Genomic DNA, 20,730 nt, shown 5'->3' with positions numbered 1-20,730 from the left:
AAGCATCAACACAAACATGGAAGTGTTAATCTTAGTTTTTTTCTTTTTTATGAGAAACCTTGACATTTTGGGTAAAGAATATCTACTATTACTAAGATTACTTGTAAGTTCTCAATACTAAAGGCAGGGTAAGTTCAGGGAAGTACTGAAGTGGTAAACTATGAGAAAATGTAGGGAATATGAAGAACCTGAAGGAGAAAAAACTGACAGGAATCTTTTCCTTATTATCTTCTTTCAACAGAAAACTTTTTAAATGGAGGAATGTACTGTTCACCTAAAACTAAAGTGCACAGGAAGAAGTACTTGGCTTAAGATTTAGAAGCCAAAATAAGAGAAGAAACATCACATCTAGCTATTAAACAAGATACAAAAGTAGAATTCCCAAGTGTGATTTTTTTTTTTTTTTTTTACTACCAAGAATTCATAATAATATAGAATTAAATATCGTTTGGAAAATTCTTTTGCAACCTTGACTCTCTGTTTTCCACCAAGGGAATGTAAGTCATCTGCATCAAGATTCTTTTGTGCATAGTGGCTCATTTACCCAGGAAAAATGAAACTTCTATTATTTGATAACATTTTTATTTCTTGTTACTGGCTGCATTTCACCATATAGCACCATCTGGCCCTATGAAATCTCTTTCAGTGTAATAAGCAGAGGCAACTACTGGATTGTACTATGAGCATTAGTGCTGGGCATTTTCCAGCCAGCCTGTAACTCTCATGTCTAAGAACTCATTCCAATTAGGTGGTGGGCATACAGTTGATGATATATACCAGTTATCTGAAGTGGAGAGGCTGCACAGCTGTGTCCCAGTCCCATTAAATGTGAAATGCTAGTGGCTGCATTGCACTTTGCAGAGGCGGTTGTAAAAGGTGTAATCACTGAAATTCTGATAAATCCTCAGCTACTCAGTATCAGCCTTTCCTCTGGCCTTTAATGAGCTTATTCTGGGATCTTCCAATACTTGCAACACATATGTACTTTCGGGTACACAGATATTAAGAATTCTGTATGAACCAATCCCGTATCACCTTCCATCTGATACTTTCAAGGTGACTTTTGCCAACTACAAGATTTTCATTAGAGCTATGTAAAGAAATGATTTTTAGTGTTTTAACAAATGTCTCTTGAACAAAATTTACCGCAAAATTATAATAAGGATTCACCTATAATAATTTTACGGATAACCAAATTTTCATAAAAAATACTAAAATTTACAATTTTTCTATCAAAGAGTAAAATTGGGTAAAACCAATTAGAATTTGCTGAATATAAAAAGAAAATAAAATTTTAAAAATCAGATTGTTTACCACACCAGAAAGATGAATGATACAATATTAAAGTAATAGAATTCCATTACAAGCAATGGAATTGCAGGCCTTGGCTAATCAAACACAAGGACTATCTAAAGATTTAATGCACAGAGATACACAAAGTAGTTTATGCATGAGTACAATCTTCCTGTCTGCCTGACCTGAAACAAGTTATGTAAGCTCTCAGCAACAGATGATCACATATAAAATGAAGACAGTAGTCCTGTTCTGTCTCCAAGGTCTACTGTGAGAAATGAAGTGGAAATGGCCTGCTACTAGATAAATTATTATACATTGTAACTTTTGTAACAGATATTATAATATCTTTTACAGTAGAGCCAAGAGGGGCAACTCGGGTCAAGCTTGCTGATGAAATCCTGAATAATTTACTAATAAAGATGTATAAAGAAAGATATATTGCATGTACTGTAACTTTGTGACAAATAAGGAAGGTTATGGACTTCTTCCTTACAATTATTTTAAACATTAGAAGGATAGGTAACATATATCTTTTGTGTATGGTCAGTATAGAAAAATATTACTTTATAAGTGACTTTAACCTGTACAACTCCAGGTAAGAGTATTTGAAAACTTTCACAGGTTTTCAGATACTTTTCTCTTGTTTCACTGGCTTTTGTCAACCAAAACCCAGTTGAACCACAGTCTCATCTTCCTTTTCTATGTCATATCATGCCAAAGTTCTCCTCCTTCTTTTTAAAACCACATAGGTGAAAAACTGGTCTGGTTCTTTTATTCAACAGCAAGCTCAGGATCATTTTTTTTTTACTTTATCTTTTTTGAACACAATTTTTAGACATTATTTCTACTATAGTTTGACAGAATAACTTCAGATAAACTATGTTTCTGAAAAAGTAAAATACTATCATAACACAATAACTGGCTTGTAGAAATCGTGCAATAAATCTATGGGTATTACATTGCTTTCATTTATTATGGAGTTTCTAAAGAATTGGCAAAAAAAGATAAGCTGTGATGTATTCACCATGTCTATGTCTCAGTAAATGGGATTTCTGATGCTTTGACAGTAATTTTATGTCATCTTTAAGTAAATTGAAAAAGAGGATGTTGCTTACCTTTGTCTCAATTTGTTTGGTGTCTATATTTTGAAAAAGCAGCTTTACTCTTGTTTTCCCATCATCTGATGAGCCTTTGAGCTGAGAGAATTTAAACCTCCACAGCACATTCTAAAGAAAAAGAAATTTGATTAAGGACTCTGCTACATGTTTTTACCTAGAACTATAGAAGGATGATCAATATTCATGTACTAAAATAAAGCACTACAGCAGTAATGTGGTGCATGGTAACAGGCTCTTTGCAAAGCAATTAAAATTAACACTTCTGTACCCTTTGTGAAAGCAAAATATGCAATATTAAAATTCATTAATTAAACTATTTTGAAATTCTCTGAGATATAAATGTTTCAATTGCGTACATCACATAAAGTTGGCAAAAGCTTCATTCCATAAAGATCCATGAGGACATTAGTATCAGTTTCTTTAGGAATACAATTCCATGCCATATCTTGATTTTTTTTTATTTCAGTTGGCTCATTTGCATAACGTAGATAATTGTGACTTACACAGATATTGCAAAGCTGAACTTACTGATGTGTGAAATGTAGTATGAAGTTCTCAAAAAAGCTATAGAAATGCAAAAATATTATTATTGAGCATGGTCTCAGAAACCACAAAAATGTGTCCCTTCATTACATAATGCTTTGTAAAATATATGACTTCTAAGCTTCTTGGTCTCCCACAGGTTTATCCATGGCATCTTGGTAGTGCTGGCAAACTCTAGATTGACAGATATGCTTTAATATTTATGAAAATACGTTGTAAAAACAAGAACTGGGAAATTATTTTTGAAATAAAGGTTATTTTCTGTATTTATTTGAATGTTTTCTATCCATTACCTGAAAATGCATAATTAAAGAAAACCCCACAAGGTAACCAACTTGCACCTGGACTTTCTGTTGATGTTTCCTTTAATACTTGTAATCTTAATGAAAATTCTCTGCACATGTTGAAGTGTGCTTCAGCTCCTGAACACTGCTGAAGAAACACAATTTAAATACTTGGGAGCTTATTTCAAAAGCATACATGGAAAAAAGTTTGCTCTGTTCCATTTTCCAACATGCCTCTTCTCAAAATATTTTTGTTAAGTAGACCAGTGCTACCAGTGGGCTTTAGAACCCTATTCACAGTTTAAAATGGAATGTCCTATAAAAAAAACCTATCTCCTGGTTCCTTGCAGACATAAATGTCATTGAATTCTTAGAGAGATATAAAAGATGAAGAAAAACTGAAATATGCTACAGCACTGTGATGGTGCTTAAACTTTACATTCATGAACAGATTTTAACTGGGTCCAGAGGGCCTAATTATAGCACCTGAAAAGTGTTAAAAGCTTAAATGAGTTTGGCTCTAAACAGGATAGATGAATGTTTGCTATGTAATAACTGCTAAGGTGGAGATGAATCAAGAACTTAGGAGCAATTTAGTAAAAGTAAGCATTGCTGGAGTCATCATCTCTCTCAACAGTTGACACCGAGTGGGGAAGAGAAGCAGAGAGAGCTGGAAGATGGCAGAAAATAAATGCACACTTTGGGATCCCTTCATATTGGAGGAGCGGCTGGAGGCACAGGATGGGGAAGGTGACCCAACCAAGCTGACAAGATAAAAAGAATCTCTACAATGAGATAAAAAGCAGATGCAGGCTACAGAAGTAGCTCAATGATGAGCCCAAAAAAGATAAAAGCTGAATGAATTAAGCCCATCAAGAGCCTGGAATAGAATATGCAGGAAAAGAAACTGTTCTAGAAAAATTCTTTAAAGATATTTTTCTTGTGCTGGAGAAATGAATGAGAATATGGGAGAGAAAAAGCCCTGCAGACACCATGGTCAGAGAAGAAGGGGGAGGAGGTGCTGTTCCTGAAGGACCCACACTGGAGCAGTTCATGAAGAGCTGCAGCCCATGGGAAGGACTCATGCTGGATTCTGGAGGGGTGTCTCCTGTGAAAGGGACTCCATGCTGGAGTAGAAGAGTGTGAGAAGTTCTCCTCCTGAGGAGGAAGGAAGGACAGAGACTACATGTGGTAAACTGACTACAGCCCCCATTTCCAACCCACCTGTACTGCTGGAAAGAAAATTAGGAAGCAAAGAAGTGTGGGGGAAAGGTGTTTTAAGATCTGCTTTTTATTTCTCATTATCTTACTCTGATTTGACTAGTAATAAATTAAACTGATTTGCCCAAGTGGAGTCTGTTTTGCCCACGATGGTCACTGGTGAGTGACTTCTCCCTGACTTTATCTGGACTCACAAGCCTTTAGTTGTATTTCCTCTCATTTGCCTGACTCATGAGGAAGCCAGAGACAACCTCCACACTCCAAAGCAAAAAATTTATGTGCTTTTTATTTCAGAATTTGTAATAATAAGGCCCTTTTAAAATTGTTTTTCAAAGTGTAAAAAAGAATGTTTTTCAATGACTACATGAGCTGGTTACCCGAAATTTGAGATCCAGTTTTAGAGTCATGGAGCAGACAGGGGACTGGCCTTTATTTTAATAATCCTCTTTGAACACCTGCTGGGGTGTAAGAGCATTCTTTACATCAATAGAAGACTTTATTTTTTTTCATTAAATTTAAGAAAAAGATAGATTCTTCAAGAAAATTTCTGTGGACCTAATGAACAGTTAATTGCTTGACCACTTTAAGAATCTTTTTTGCATTGGCAGGAAATATTCTAAAATAGCTATGCATATGGAAAACACAGTAAACTTCAGCTGACAATTATGGGAAGCAAGATCAACTGCACACGTCGCCCATTACTGCCTCACTCAGGTTTGAGGATGCAGAGAACATCTCCATCTCTCACATAGATGAAGAATAAATGTACTTAAGCTCTCCAGAATTTTTACTGTTTGGCAATGGAATCAGTCTATCTGCTGATATTCTGTGTTTCTCCTTAGGTAGGCAACAATAAATCATCTAAATCCTCCTCATCATCAATACTGAAGGTAGGTACTGTGACACAAAGTCCTATTAATAGAGAAAGGTTATAATTTTAAAGATGAGAGTACATGCAATCATTCTTCACATTTAAAAGAAACCCTTTCTAAAGGATAGGGAGCTTACTTCTTACAGTTAACTTGTGATTACATGCAAAATATGATCAATTGTGTAAAAAGCAGGATTCCAAAATGCAGTATCACCTGAGGGAGAGAAGTATATACAAAAATATGTTCTGAAATGTTATCCTGCTGCATGGGATGCACACTTAATTTATCTAAATTTTCATGCAGTTTTGGTCATTATTTCTCTGCACTAAGATTTCAATAGATTTGAAATGTGGGGGCATTTTGATCCCAAACCCACAGAAAGCCAACATGCAAAAACTAGGTCCTGCATCAGTATTTCAAAATGCAGTGTGTTCCCTCTTTTCTCAGAATGACTGACTGAATTTTTAAAAAAATATTTGAGAAGACCAACTTTCTACTGAACAGTTCTATTAATGCAGAAACATTTTTTGTATATTTGTTTTCTTCTACTATCAAAAAGAAATGTTAAAATCCACTTAGAATAATATACATTAAAGTACCACTAAGTTATACAGAAAACAGTAGCATTATAGACAGGTCTTGGAAGTTGGCATGTATCATTAACCATTCTCTGTAGGCACTTCCTATATAGCCACATTTTGCAAGATAAGTGCATATAAACTTTTAGATTCTGACTTTGAAAAACATTTGCCTTTATTCTGTCTATTTTAGACATGACCTAAATTTCTTATGATGGAAGAATAATTAATCCTATTTTATATTCATAGCTTCAAAACAAATAGAATCAGGTGACATTTCATTTTTTTTCATGACTTGTAATCTTTTATAAATCTTTAAGTTTCTTCGTTAAACCAAGTTCTCTGCTAAATATAATTTTCCTTTGCTTTTATTACTTGAAAAGGAAGTTACTTTTTTTATATCTTTCTTCAAAATGCATCTTTACATGCTATACAACTATAATCACCCCTTTGAAGTCCCAAACTGACTATATTTCAGTAGGGGTAAATAAATAAATAGTACAGTATATTGGAGGAATAAATACTGGACATAAACATAAAGAAAATGCAATAGATGATAACTTCAATAACTATAAAACAATTCAGAGTTATATTTTCCTTTTCTTTTACTCTTACCTTCGTTTTACTGTCAAAACAGGTAAATCCTAGAGCAAAGTCGACTGTGAAACACAGGGTATCCCCTTGCCAACTGCACATATATGTTTTAGACTGAAAAAAAAAGGTATGATCTTTGAGAGGACAACCATCACTGTAAATTATTGTATTCAAATAATATTTTATGCAGATATCTTTGGCTGGGAAGACACTCAGCTGACAACACTGGTACTGCTTTATATTACTCTGTTTGAAAATGGTCATAAACTTCTGGCTGTAAATCAGTGTCACATCTGTCAGCTAGACATTAACTGAAGACCTTTTATATTTCAAGTCACTCTTCTACAAAATTAATATATTCTTGAAAACCAACCCTTGCAAAATGCAACACAGAACAAACAAAACCAGATCTGACTACTCTAAACTGCTTAGACCTGAACTATTAATGACTTCTGATATCACTTCCAGCAATTGTGAAGGCAACAGTGCCTAAATGTTCAGTCATTGCAATCTAATTATAGAAATCTAATTATAGAAAAGCATTCTGCCTGCTTGACCTCTCCATCTGATTTAAACTTTGTAGAGAATCTTTCTATTTTACAACACTTTTTAATTTGGGTCTGGTGACATGCTGGCACAGCCCTATGCTAAAGTTAGTTAATGTAATTTCATAGTAAGACCTAATAGCTATCACATCTTGGTTAGCACTGATACCTGCCAGACACTGCTATCTATTCACCAATTCCATGATAAGCTTTCAGATTAGAAAGGAAAAAAAATTGTTTTATCAATAAAACTCAGAAGTTCTGGTTAAACTTGTGAATAAGCTTTACAGTAAAAAGTCAGTTAACTCTTTCCAGGCATTTTTAAGGCTCACTAACTTAGGTATGTGGCAGATTCTGGAAAGACATGAATGAGATTTGCTCTAATATGGAGCAGCCTGATGACATTCACTGTTGACAGCCATAATAGCAAAAAACCCATAATAGCAAATAACTTTCAGCACAAATAGGGATCAGATCCTGTCTCCAGGCTTTTCTTGCCACATCTTACCAAGCCATTTTTAAGATGATACCCTTGTGCCTTGTGAAATTTGGATTTTTTGTTTCTTCCAAGGAAGCATTACTTCACTGTCATTGATATATCATAAATCTCAATGTTGCCTCATGCTTAGACATTTGTTGACACAGAAGTTTTGTATCTGGATAGTTTCTTTTAATTAAAAAAAAAAACAAACTGAAATCCTTTTACACGCAAGAATTCCCTAGAGGAGACTGAAAGCATTAATAAAACTTGCTTAAAATGCAAACTGCCATTTGAATCAGTTTTTTAAAAGTTTTTAGTATAGTCTAAAACTTCTGTATGATTGTAAAGGTTTCCTCATTCCAGTATCAATAAAAAAAGTTAGTTATACTAAAATAAGCATTTTTGAGTTACAGTTAAGACATTTTAAAAAGGATTTTGAAAGGGCTAGGAGTAATATCAGTTTAAAAGTGCAGATTAGTATTATAATCATCTCCACAATAATGGAGATGTATAATATTTCTGAATAAATTAATTTGCTCATTGGTGTTCAAAGATCATATTATTTGGCATTTAAAAATATTTCAGCGATTGATTTTCAATTAGAATGACATTTACATATCCTTACATTTCATTCAGTAATTAAAAGGTGGCATTAAGCACCAGCCATAACTTATTCTCCATTATTCTCCAATTAAAAAGGTCATACTAGCTGAGCTCTGACTGAGCAAAGCAATTTTTAAAACGAATAAAATTAGATTCCCCTAATGGGTAAGCATCAAATTGCTCAGCCACAAATGGTGAATACTAAAATGAACTATGCAGAAATAATGAGCTTGGAGTACTTTAAAAATATTCAATATTGGGAAATAATGGAACCAATTTTGAAATTATTCACAAATACTAGAGAAAAACATAATATGCTTAATTTTCACCGTTATTAAAAATATATACGTGTTTTGTACTTACAAAACTCACGGGGTTTTCTTTACAAAAGAATTAGTTTGTATTTTGATGTATAAATTTAAAATCCTACTCCTGGCATATCCTCAGTGACTTTGAACAGATTCTCAGAAAGCTCTATGGTAAGAACCCTCATCTTGACTCACTGACTCTAGGACAGAGCCTTATTTCTTTCCATTTTGCACTTGGAATAAGCTTCCTATACACTTACAATTGTGATCACCCTTGGATATCTACAACAATTGTTTACAACAATTGTGGAAATTTAACATCAGAGGTCTAGGTTCAGGTGTCTTTAAGTGAATTTGGGGAAAAAAAAAAAGCACTGAATATCAGCCAGCTTGCTAAATCACAGTTTAAACAACAGAGAGAAGAAAAGGCCTCATGGTGCAATAGCTAAGAAAATTGTAGTGTACAACCTAGATCAATCATCTGATGTTTTCTGAGCAATGTAAAGATCCACAGAATATTATATTGGTGATAAAAGACAATAACAAAACTTTTACCTGTGTAAAGTTCAGGTATCAGCATCTCAATGCATATTCTTTTAACTCATAAAAAGATCATTAAGTTGATAATACCACTGTTCAAATACCAAAAGAACACTGTATCTGACTCATTTATGACAGAATTCCTCAGACAGACTACCTGTTGCTGATCAGAAGCATGATTCTTGTCTATCTCTGGCTCTGTCATTTGTCCTCCAAGACCCTGAGAGGGCTTAATAGTTACAATGACCACACATATACACTCATTCTCATTCCCATAGACAGAGATTTCCCTGAAATAATTCAGCTTTGAACTATGCTTGGTGGTCAAGAAGCATCCAGGCATAGCACTTGTTCTATGTGGTCTATGTTGTCCATGGTCTAGTTAACAAGGGTGATGATCAGTCTGGTTGGAGTTGATGATGTCACAGGTCCTTTTCACCAGTTTTTACCAAAGGACATGGGACAGTTTGCTTCAATACTCTAAAAGAAAGACTGACATAGTATTCTGTCTAACAGTAAAAGACATTACAAATATATACAATGACAAGCCAATTAATTCCAAAATCAGCTTTTATGTTTATGAGTTACTATGACTCTTTCCCTCATGGGAGAGAATGTGTTTGTAAATAGATCGGCTAACACAAAAAGAAGGGCTTTGAACTTGGTTTATGGGTGTCAGGGACCCAAGATAAGAAGTGAGTAAACACTCAAACTGCAAAGTGAATGCATGGGAAGAGATAACAAGAGGGATTTATTTCCACTCAGAGAGGAGAGCACCAATATACCTTAGATATGTGTGAGAGACAAAGCCTGAGGGACAAACAGAAAGAGGAATCTCTTCATGGGGAGTCACCAGGGTGTGATGAGGCTGAAGCACAAAGACTGGGTGGTCGCAAGCACCGCTGCAGCCCAGACACAGAGGTCTGGGGAAAGAAAGGCAGGAATAAAGAGGAACCCTCCTCTTCTTCAGTTTCCTTTGTGTTGGTGTCCTTCCCCTTTAAGCTGAAGTATGACGGCAGAAGGAAGGATGAAGGCCCCCTGGATAACAGGGAGGCCTTCTGATTTCTCCACACATGTGGGTCTCCCATGTAGGGTAACACCATAAGTATATTTGGGTTCTTCTGGGACTGGGAAGTCCAAAAGCTTCTAAATAAATCATGATATGCAATAGATTTTTTGGCAATAGACTTTTGCTGGAATATGAGTTTATTGCAGTGTTTTGGATGGAGGGCTTAGATTTGCCCATGTTCTGCCACAGGCATCCAGTGTAGTATCTCTGGATTCTTTTTTGAAGACACAGAGTCCTTAATGTTACTTAATGATGTGGGATTGTATTCTGTCCAAGAAATAGGGGTTCAACTTGCTTTTGTTTTTCAGTAAAATTATTAAAAATCAAGATTAATAACAATAACTTTCAGTTGAGATAGCATATTCTGAGATCATCAGCAAAGATTCTTACTAAAAAATACCATTTCACATAATTTTTTAAGAATCAGGGCACCAACCTTTTCAGTCAGTACTCTTTTTCCTAAGTTCATGGCAGTAAGTTTTCTAAGGATTAAGTGAGACTCAGTGATGCTGCTCATCTAAGTGTAACACAGAAAAATGACACAGTGTATATTCATTTCAAAGGATATTACTTTTACAACTCTAATGCTGTTGGTCCAAATGTCTCATCAGATTTACAGTTTCAAAAATTCAGCTGGTGATTGGCTACATTGCAGTTAATTATTTTCTTGCATGAAGGAAGCCCTCATTTTGCTTTAACTACGGCACTGATATGCAATGCATTTATTAATTTTGGACTCAGCCATGTTCTACTGAGCAGGAATTTTAGTGTTTTTAATCAGCCAAAATGCAGAAATAATACCTACCTTCTAATCTAAGTGAATACAAATTGGGCATGTACATGATTTTGTTTATTTTCCAAAAAGCAATTGGAAAGTTGGCAGTACCATTACACTTTCCTGCTTGAACTACATATTTTCTCTGCTATGCCGTTAACTGCTTTATAGATAAAGATATCCATTTCTTCTAAGATGAGCTGTAAGGGTTTATTACATGTACATGGGAGCACAGACATTATTTCTCACTATACTCATGATATAGAATTTAACACACATTTTCTAAAACTAAATTCTAACCAGACAGGACAGCATTTAGGCAATAGCCATATTCATGCAGTGCACATACTGCATGCTGTATTCACTTACTCACTTCAAGTTAATGTGCTATGAAGCCAAAGAATTTATTTTTGGAGTAGAAGACTCCAGCATTGCCAATTTGAACTGATAAAATTTTAGCATACTCCAAATATCACTTCTATTTGTTTCTTTTTACTTCTAAGACCAAATCTCTCACCACCTTACATTTAATATTTTTCGTCATCTTTCTGCCAATGTCAGTAAAAACTGGAAGGAACTTTGTAGGACTTGTCAGAGGAACTTAAATGCATGAAAGACAGAAGGACCTAAATGATGTGTTATTTTTTTCTGCATTAGAAATAAAAATAATGTACACCAGCATTTAAGATACATTGACAGGAAGGGAAAAAATTGTTTGGAACACAGGTTCTTGCATTAAGACTTTATATGGCAGCTTTTCAAAAGCTTGTAAATCGTAGAGGAGTGACAGGAGTAAGGTGTCTTAATGCATCCCATGTATTTACAAAAATATAGAGTTTGGTAAAGGCCTTAATATGGGACCAGATATGTCAAAAAGTATTTTTGAAAATTCCCCTTTTAGCATTAAAAAAATCCAAGCAGGATATGAAAATAAAGATAAGAGCAACCAGAGTTATTATGGTTGTACTGAGAAATATATATCAGCCCACACATAGAGAGAGTACTAGAAGGCAAAATTAAACCCCTTAATTCTGAACACAGCCTGCAAAACCTCCAAGAGTCTTTTTGCATAGAATGAATAGTGCTAAACTGAAATGTTTTTAAACCCTTTGAAATAGCAGAATCACTGAATTAAAAATGTAGATGCTCTGGCTTTCTCATATCTAAAAAAAATGCGGTTTTAGCATAAAATATTCTATATATAGTCTTTTTTTAAAAAAACACAACTTTCAGACCATGTTTGTAAAGTACACCAAAAGCATTGTTACTCTGAATTCACATTATACATAAGAAAATGAAACAACAATGAAATCCATCATTCACCAAAAGCATGAGAGTTTTCAGAAATTTCATCTAGAACAGACTCCCAAAGCTCAGTTGTATTCCTGTTCCATATAACAGTGAAAAAGAATCAGTGAAATAATTTCAGTGAGAGTGATCAAATGAATATAAGCTTCACTTAAAAACCATGGCACATCCACTCATTTGCCCATACCTTTAAGGAATTAATCATGTCACAATTAAAAGGTTACAGAATTTTGATAATTATGGACAAATACAAAAAAACCCACTTCATCTAAACAAATGAGATCTGATTTAAAATCTTGTATATTCCTTCAAGAGCTGCTGTTACTGCTGCCAAAGGAATTACATCTTAATATCCTAAAATGACTCTTTTTTGCATACCTTGCTTGTATTAGTATGAAAAGTGCATTCTCTTATAAAAGATGGAACTGTAATCTGATGATTTCAAGGAGGTTATAGTTGTTTTTTTAAAACATTTATGTGCATTTGTGGTTCAGCATATATGTGTACAAGAGACATTCTGGCAGTAAAAGTAAGATTTTTCAAAGGAATCAAATGATGGCTCATTATATTTTCACTGAATTTTAAAGAAAGTTTCTATTTATTTCAGTAGAAGTGGGACTAGCTCAGTGCTTTAGAAAATAATACCTGGGTTTAATACATCCATGTTTTAAATGCTTACTTTCTTAGGATACTGCTCAACTTGAAACTTTTCCCTTTAGGTCATCTATTGAAATAACTATCTGATCTATTTGTAATTTTTAATTTTTAATGCTTATGACATTATAGCAGCTAGCTGCCAAAATGGTTTGCTTAGAAGAGCACTCATTGGACAGACTGTCTTTTCAGAAACTTTCAGCATCACTGAGATAAAGCATTAAACCAGCATTCAAATATTAGGATTACATTAATGTGGGATTTTAGGATTCAAATATTAGGATTACATGTACATGTGGGATTACATGTACAAGTGAATTTTACTCCACAGGGAATTGTGTTCCTGTAGGAAGACTGAGGTGAACCTGTAGGTTCAGCTATTTCTTGGCAAGACAGATAATGCAGTAGTGGATGCCAGCTCTTGGCCATGGCATTCTCTCTGTGATATGAACCTATGGCTCAAGTAAACCTGACAGAAGAAAAGACTTGCTGCCCTCTTTGCTGAACAGACAGACAATGGCTTAAACTGGTTGTAGGTAAAAGCAGCGAGCAAAATGGATGCAGGAGGAAAAAATCTAAGGGTAGCAACTAAGAAATGGTTATCTTCTAGCAGGGAAAATTCAAATTGTGTTCTTTAGCGTTCGCTTATGTCAGAAAGAGATTGTGCTTCCTCCTGTCTGTGTCTGAGGAATACCTTCATTGTTTTGCAGCAACTCATTTTTCCATAAGGAAAAGCAAGAATCAACAGTGACTTCAATGTTAAGAGTTTCCCACATATTTTCCTACATTTCCTATATGTTTCCTACATGTCCCAAGCATATTTTCATAAACCTGAGGCAGATTCTCAGTGGTAAACACAGTAATCAAACTGACACTGCTTGATTTAGTAGAACCAGTGGACCACTACTGGCTTACTTCAGCAAAGACAATGACTTCATTCTGATGCAGTTTGTTATTATATAATAATAAATATTTTTTTTTCTCTGGTGATCTGTAAATTCTGGAATTTCACAGTTGAGAAGGGAATTAATCAGAAATATCATCAAAAGACATTTCTGAGTACACAATTCAATTGTGAATCAGTGACATTTTCACTGGGATTTTCTTCTGCCTGATTCTTATAAATGGTGGGTGGAGAATGATAGGGAACACCAAAATTAAAACCATAAAATCCAGCATCAAAATTCTAATTTTACTCTATAAATTCTAATATTATTCTATAAATTTGAAGTTCCATGACAGTAAATTTCTAAGATAATATTACTCCACAAATTTGAAGTTCCATGACAGTAAATTCTTTGCAGCAAATTCTTGACAGATTTAAAAGAATCACAGAATGGTTTGAGTTGGAAGAGTTCCAAAATGGGCCCACTCACCACAGGCAGGGACACTTTCCAGAACACCAGGCTTGTCAGAACCCCATCCAACCTGCCTTGGACTCCTTCAGGGATGGGGCATCCACAACATCTCTGGGCAACCTGTTCAGTGTTTCACCACCTTCCTGTACAGAATTTATTCCTAATAAATTCTATGTAATCTAAACGTGCACTCTTTCATTTTAAAGCCATTCCCACTTGTTCTATCACTACTTGCTCTTGAAAAAGTCCCTCTCCAGCTCTCTTGTGGTTTCTTCCTTATTCCAGTCTATAAGATCCTCTGGAAAATAAAAACAAACCTAGATTCCCATGACATGATTTTTATCTAAATATTTGGATTTAGAAATAACTATATGTAATATAAAATTATTTAGATTTATTCTTTTTATATAAATAAATGTAATTTTAAGAATACATTATATTTTCAGAAATAATGGTCATTTTATATTAATCATGTCAAAAATACAGAATATAGAAACAAGTTTGAGTTCAATAGCCTTGAAAATTGGTACATTCACTGTTATAAAAGTTCTAATAAACGCATTGTTTGATTTTCATCTGTCATTTGAATTGTTGAATTATTAATAATTATTGAAAATGTATTTACTATTAATCTGTATGGTTTTCAGAACCTTTCTTTGTGTTAGAGAATGGTGAGTTTTTTGCATCAGTGTGGAAATGAATTAGAATCTAACACCGTTTCTAAAGGTGACCAGTTAAATTGTAATTGTAATTGTAATAAGCTTTCTGTGCATAATGAAAACAATCTAAAACTTAATTGTGTAATTAAACTGAGTGCTTCTTGTAACAAACTGGAGAGTATCTTTTAATGACACTATAAATCTCACCTAATCTACATGCTATTTAATATCTCGCCTGAATATAAGGAGAATATTTCCTTCGCTTAAATGTTTGTCTCAGAAATTAGTTCTGAAATTAGCATGTGGTGACATTTCCATTCTTAAAGGGACTCCTACATATAACTCTGTTTCATATATGCTTGGCAATCATCACCAAATAAGAAAAAATCAAAAACCAAAAACTTGGCCAACTGTATTTAATATTTTTACAATTCAATACAGTATTTGCAGCTCGCAAGGCTTACATTGTGATCAACCAATCATGATTTATTCAACCTCTCAGGTCACCATGAAGAATTAATAAAATCATAAATGTCCAATAGTGGATCATAGAAATGACAATTACTTCCTATCGAGATCACCTAATTTCTGCAAGGTTTTGTTTATTTCAGTGGAATTCTTTTGGCTCAGTCTCCAAGGGTGGTTTAGTCTCCTATTTCTGCAGGACCACTAAATTCCCAAAGATGCCCCGAAACAATGAGTGTGTTTGTTTTGATGCCAGCCTTACTGAGAAAGTCAAAGTTCTGAGAATCTCAGGAGTCAGGTAGTTGGAAAACTTAAGTAAGCTGTGGTAGATAAGTGAAAACATAACTAATCTCTGACCAAGTTCCAGTGGGGACACAGTCTCTAAAATGTATTCTGATTACATCTAACTTGAATTGTAGTAAGATCATTTCAAAATGCCACTAGTGAATGACTAGAAAGCACATTTTGTATAATATTGCAGGAAGGAGACACAGGAACTGAACTTCTTGTAGGCTGTCTTGATATGAATATCACAAACTCTTCTGTTTTCTCTAAATCCAAAATCTTCAATTGAACTTGTACCTTTCACGCTAAAAAAATAGTTTCAGAGTGAGCTAATTCCACATTTCCATGTAGCTTGGCTTCCATACGCTGGGAATGCAAGGAATCCATAACCCTGACCAGCACACATCACTATTTATATTGGTGACTTGTTAAACACTCAGCATTAAGCAAATATGAAGGCATGTTGATAAAATATGCATTGAAATTCAGTTTACAAAAAAAAATTATTTAGAAGCCATTTGAGTTTCTATGTAAGGGATTTTCTCCATCTGGCTCCTAATTTTGAAACCATGAGGAATTTATAGTTATCTCCAGAGGACAAAGAATAAATGCCTAACTAAATTAATTTTAGCTCTTTCTTGAGCTGCTACAGATATGGGAGCTATTTATCCATTAATTTTGTGAAAATGTGAAGTCTTAAAATATCAGTGCAATTTTATGCAGTTCTTTCTTTTTGATCTTTCATCATTATGTGGTTTTACATATCATAGAAGCAACTATATGATTTAAAATATAAACACTGCTTTTCATGTTATGAATCAATTATTGGTTGTGACTGGCTAGTAAGTAGCATGTATGCATACAATCACTATTACACTGTTATTTTGTACAATATAGTCAACTGAATGCTTTTAAAGGGAAATTATGACCAAAAAAAGTGGTTTCCTTGAAATGTTGTTGAAGTCAATTGGAAAGAACTTATTCACTTCTCTATGTCTTAAATTAATTGTAGTGAACCCTTTAAGAAGATTTTAAACAAAGATAAGCATCTAAAATCAAGTAATGGTCTAGAACAAACAGCAAGCAGGTGTTGAAATGAGGAGGTTGCACTGATTATTTCCTGAGCTGAGAAGGAATGATGAGAAGGAAGCATTACATGGACAAGTTTTATAAAAGAAACTTTAAAGCCATAAATCTTTACTAGAAAGCCAAGAGGTGAAAATCAACACCTGTCAACAGTATTCTGAAAGGATTTGTACAATGAACAATATCTATTTCATGGAAAAAAAATCATTTTCTCAAATGAACATATTATGAATACATTAGAAATGAATTCAAACTGATGAACTAGCAAAATCTATGACAAAGTATTATAAAGAAATTTAAAAGATGGATAGAAGAGAGGATACCAAAGATAACCAGGACCAGATAATTAATGAAAAATAGTCCATCAAGCAAAAAGGCAAAGACATATAAAGCTGAGGAAAGGGTATTGAGTTAACCATTTCTTCAAAATAGTTATGTGACTTTTTGGTTGATTGGTTGGTTTTAATCATCAACAACATGATTGCTGATTCCTTATGTACTTCGTACCAATCCGCCAGAAGAAGACAGAGTGTCTAGGGGGAAATGTTGAAGTGGAACAGGAAGATGGTCAACTAAGCATTGTGTAAGCTATGTCACTCTCATGTCTGTCACCTTTTTTAAGCATGGAAGACTCAAGTTCACAGAGGAAAACAGTAACTAGCTGGAATAACTAATATGCAAAAGAAATTAATTGTTGTTTACAAAACAAAACAAAATTATCAATTGTGCTTATCTATTATATAATTTTTAGGAATTTTCATCATGGTGTTTTAGCAGCACAATATTTGCAGAAATAAAATTTAAAGTCTAATGTGGGAATCCCATAGAAACGAAGCTCTAGGTCTGCATGCACAATTATTCCCAATAATTATTTTTGCTTTATCCAGGAACAGACATAATCTGTCTGAGAGCAATTCTGAGTCACAATGATTCTGAGTCATATAAGCAGCATCAAGAATCCTTCTATAGAGAATGGTTTGGTATTAACTTCTCAGAAAATAAAGACATATTAAAAATGCATACAAAAACATAAAACATCCACAGTATATGTGATTTATGTTAACTGATTTTAAAAGAGGGAAAACACAGGAAAAATGCATCATATGTTTATGTTCATTATAAAATTATTTTGGATTTCCAATTGTGTTAACTGAAATAAGTTGGAACATTCATTAATCTTCATTTGTTTACTTTGCTTGCTTTATTTACTTTGATTTTATTAGTATTTATTTATTTGATTTTATTAGTATTACTTTGATTTATAGTAATGTATATTCTTCACATGAGGAGCCTGTATCATTCCAGGAATATGAATTTTGCTGCTAACATTTTTCTATATATATTCATATCCCTGACTTAAAAAAATAATTAATAATTGTATTTCAAGGGTTTATTTCTCTGTTGATATTAGTCACTGAATCATGGAACAAAATGGAAAGAAGTTAACTAGAAGTACTTACCTTTAAGCATGGAAAATAATGAGGCACCAAAACTTCTTGATTATTCTGTTATAACTGAATGGGATCCAGCCTATTTTAATTCTTGGAGTAACTCACATTAAACAAATATTTTGTCCAAGCAACAAAAATGGTTTCAATACAGTAGGTTATTCAGCTGTATGAGGATTGGAAAGAACTTGCAGCATCTTCATCACAACTGGAAGTATGAAGGGAAAACTTTCTTTTGTGTTAGAATTGCTAGTGAGGAGAGTATGCAACCATGTCTTATCACTATATACCCACCGCAGGTACTTTAGAAACACTGTGGCAGATTATTTTCCCACTGCATGGGTTTTTTTCAGTCTCCTGATACTTCTTTCATTTGTAAATATTTCTCTCCTCTATCTTCTTCCAGCCATCAAACAAAGCTTACATGTACAAGGTTTCAAGATGACAAAACTGTTGGTCCAATTTTTCAGCTGACGGTAAAATCTACAGCTGACGGTAAAATACATTACTGTCACTCTTTCCTCTGTCCACTATTCCAGTATTCCCCTCCATCCTCCTACTGAACACAACTGATCCAAATCATCCCTTTGAGATGTTTCTGCATTAATTTAATAACCATATCCAAGACTCAGATGAGTCAAAATAATTTCCTTTGGAAAAACTAGTCTGAGGCAAAGAAAGAATACTGATTTAGAAATTTAAAAAAGACATAATTGAAAAAAAAGTGGAATAATATGCTACTGACAAGACCAAGCTGAAGGGTCAAAGAATTAGTAAGAGCTCTGGAAAATGTACTAGTGTCTTATTTTTGAAGATTTTCTGCACCATAAAAATCTTGGAAAAAAAAAAAAAAAAGAAAAATTACCTAATATGAGCATCCTTTATTCATCTTGCACTGTTTAGGATGTTCCATGTGAAACAAGTATTCATGCTGGGATTTGCAGGAGATGATTTAACTTCAATATATGACTGAGAGGATTTCATTGCCTATCTTCCACTATTGCAATGCTGACTTTTATTACCAGCCTCATGGAAATACTTTTCAACAACACTTTTTCTCTCTTTCAATTGCCTTTCTGCCTCACTTCTCCTGCATTTTTATTGCCCCCATCTATCCAAGTTATGCCATCAGCAACTACAATAGTTTTTCTAGGAAAAAACCCCATGTGTTTCTAGTACATGGATTCAACATCTGTTTGTTTGTTACCATTGTCTGCAAATAGATTAATTTCACCAGGGTCACTGAATTTCAGAATTTCTTGGTAAATTTTTGTAAACAATTGCAGCTAGAAATAGGGATTTAAGATAGCTAAAAGGGGAGCAATATTGTGAGGGGTGTTTCTTCCTGCTTTATTGCATTCTTTCTGTCATCTACTGCTGCTGCCATTTTAAAAAGAATTGTAAAAAAATGACACAACACCAGCAGATAAAATTCAAAAGGACCACTGCACCTTAGCATTTCTCTTCATAGACTGTGTAAGGACAGAATCTGCTCAGAAATACAGCTCTTATTATAGAAACACCAAATACAAAGGGTATGTACAGGAAAGAGTTAACAAAAACTCATAGGCAAGATCCTATATACTAGACATCAAACAGGACCAAGCTCCATTTAAATAAGAATGGCTGAAATGGCACAATGCAATCCAACAGCTGCCATGAATCTTGCCCAATCATTTATGAATAAAAAATAATTTCGAAAATTCTCCAAAAGAAAGAACTTTTACAGACTGACATACCAGTGAAAAGCTTGAATTTTCTGGGTACTGGAATGCCAGTTCTTTTTCTAAGACTTGAAATATTCTATGTAATATTAAATTGCACCTCATTCATGCTGCTCTTGACATCGTTCTGAAAAGAAAGGCACTCACAACAGAATTTATGCTTTGAATGGAGAAAGAAAACAGTGCAGTAAAAAGACTTTTCACTGCTGGAGACTGACCATAGTACTCTGAACTCTACTGACATAGTAGTTTACAGTAAATTTGGATGTGTCCAACCATGTGAGAGAAAATGAAGACATAGGAAACACATATGGAGACTTGAGTACTGTAATCAAGATTTTATTTGAATTACTTTCCTGGAGGTTTCAGAGAGGTTAAACCACAGCTGCAGGACATTTAATGTCTTTTGTGTGAAATGAGTCTAGATGACTGATTCAAATGACAAAAGATCATTCCACAAACAAAGAATCATTCCTTAATTTTAAGGATGTAAAGGAAAAGCAAGCTTTGAGATTTAACAATAAATATTCAGAAATTTAATTAGATAAAGAGCCAGCTAATCTGCGTGCTTGTTATACTTAATTTCAATTATGTTATCTGGTTTTATATGGATAATATATATAAGGATCAATATTTTCCTGAAGAACTGCATTCCTTCTCAGGAATTCAGTATTAGGAACTGTTACAAAATCTTTTTGTTCCTTCATCAGTCTAAAGAGACAATTAAGTACCTTGTAAGAACCCAGAAACCTGTTTAGAATCCCAGAGATTTGGAAATTTAGACAAGCTGATTAACCACCTACGACAGGACTCCTGCTCCTTGCAAGTCGTGTTAATACAATGCTGTGATCCACTGTTCTCAGTGTTTCAAATATCTTTAGGAGGCTCACAGGGCACTGGAAACCTGAGCACACCA

General features: G+C 34.0%; 1 protein-coding gene across 1 annotated transcript in view; it reads right to left on the bottom strand.

The window, feature by feature from the left end:
- SNTG2 (syntrophin gamma 2) overlaps window positions 1–20,730 on the bottom strand; it is a 213,607-nt gene that overhangs the window by 2,476 nt on the left and 190,401 nt on the right. The window contains exons 15-16 of the mRNA XM_077175022.1: window positions 6,528–6,620; window positions 2,412–2,522 (exon numbers count right to left, since the gene is read on the bottom strand). Coding sequence (XP_077031137.1) covers window positions 2,412–2,522; window positions 6,528–6,620 — 204 coding nt within the window. The remainder of the gene's footprint in view (window positions 1–2,411; window positions 2,523–6,527; window positions 6,621–20,730) is intronic.

The sequence above is a fragment of the Agelaius phoeniceus genome, chromosome 3 (genome assembly GCF_051311805.1).
Source record: "Agelaius phoeniceus isolate bAgePho1 chromosome 3, bAgePho1.hap1, whole genome shotgun sequence".
NCBI classification, from domain to species: domain Eukaryota; kingdom Metazoa; phylum Chordata; class Aves; order Passeriformes; family Icteridae; genus Agelaius; species Agelaius phoeniceus.
Note: the sequence above shows the minus strand (reverse complement) of the source record. Positions and strands in the feature narration are given on the sequence as shown.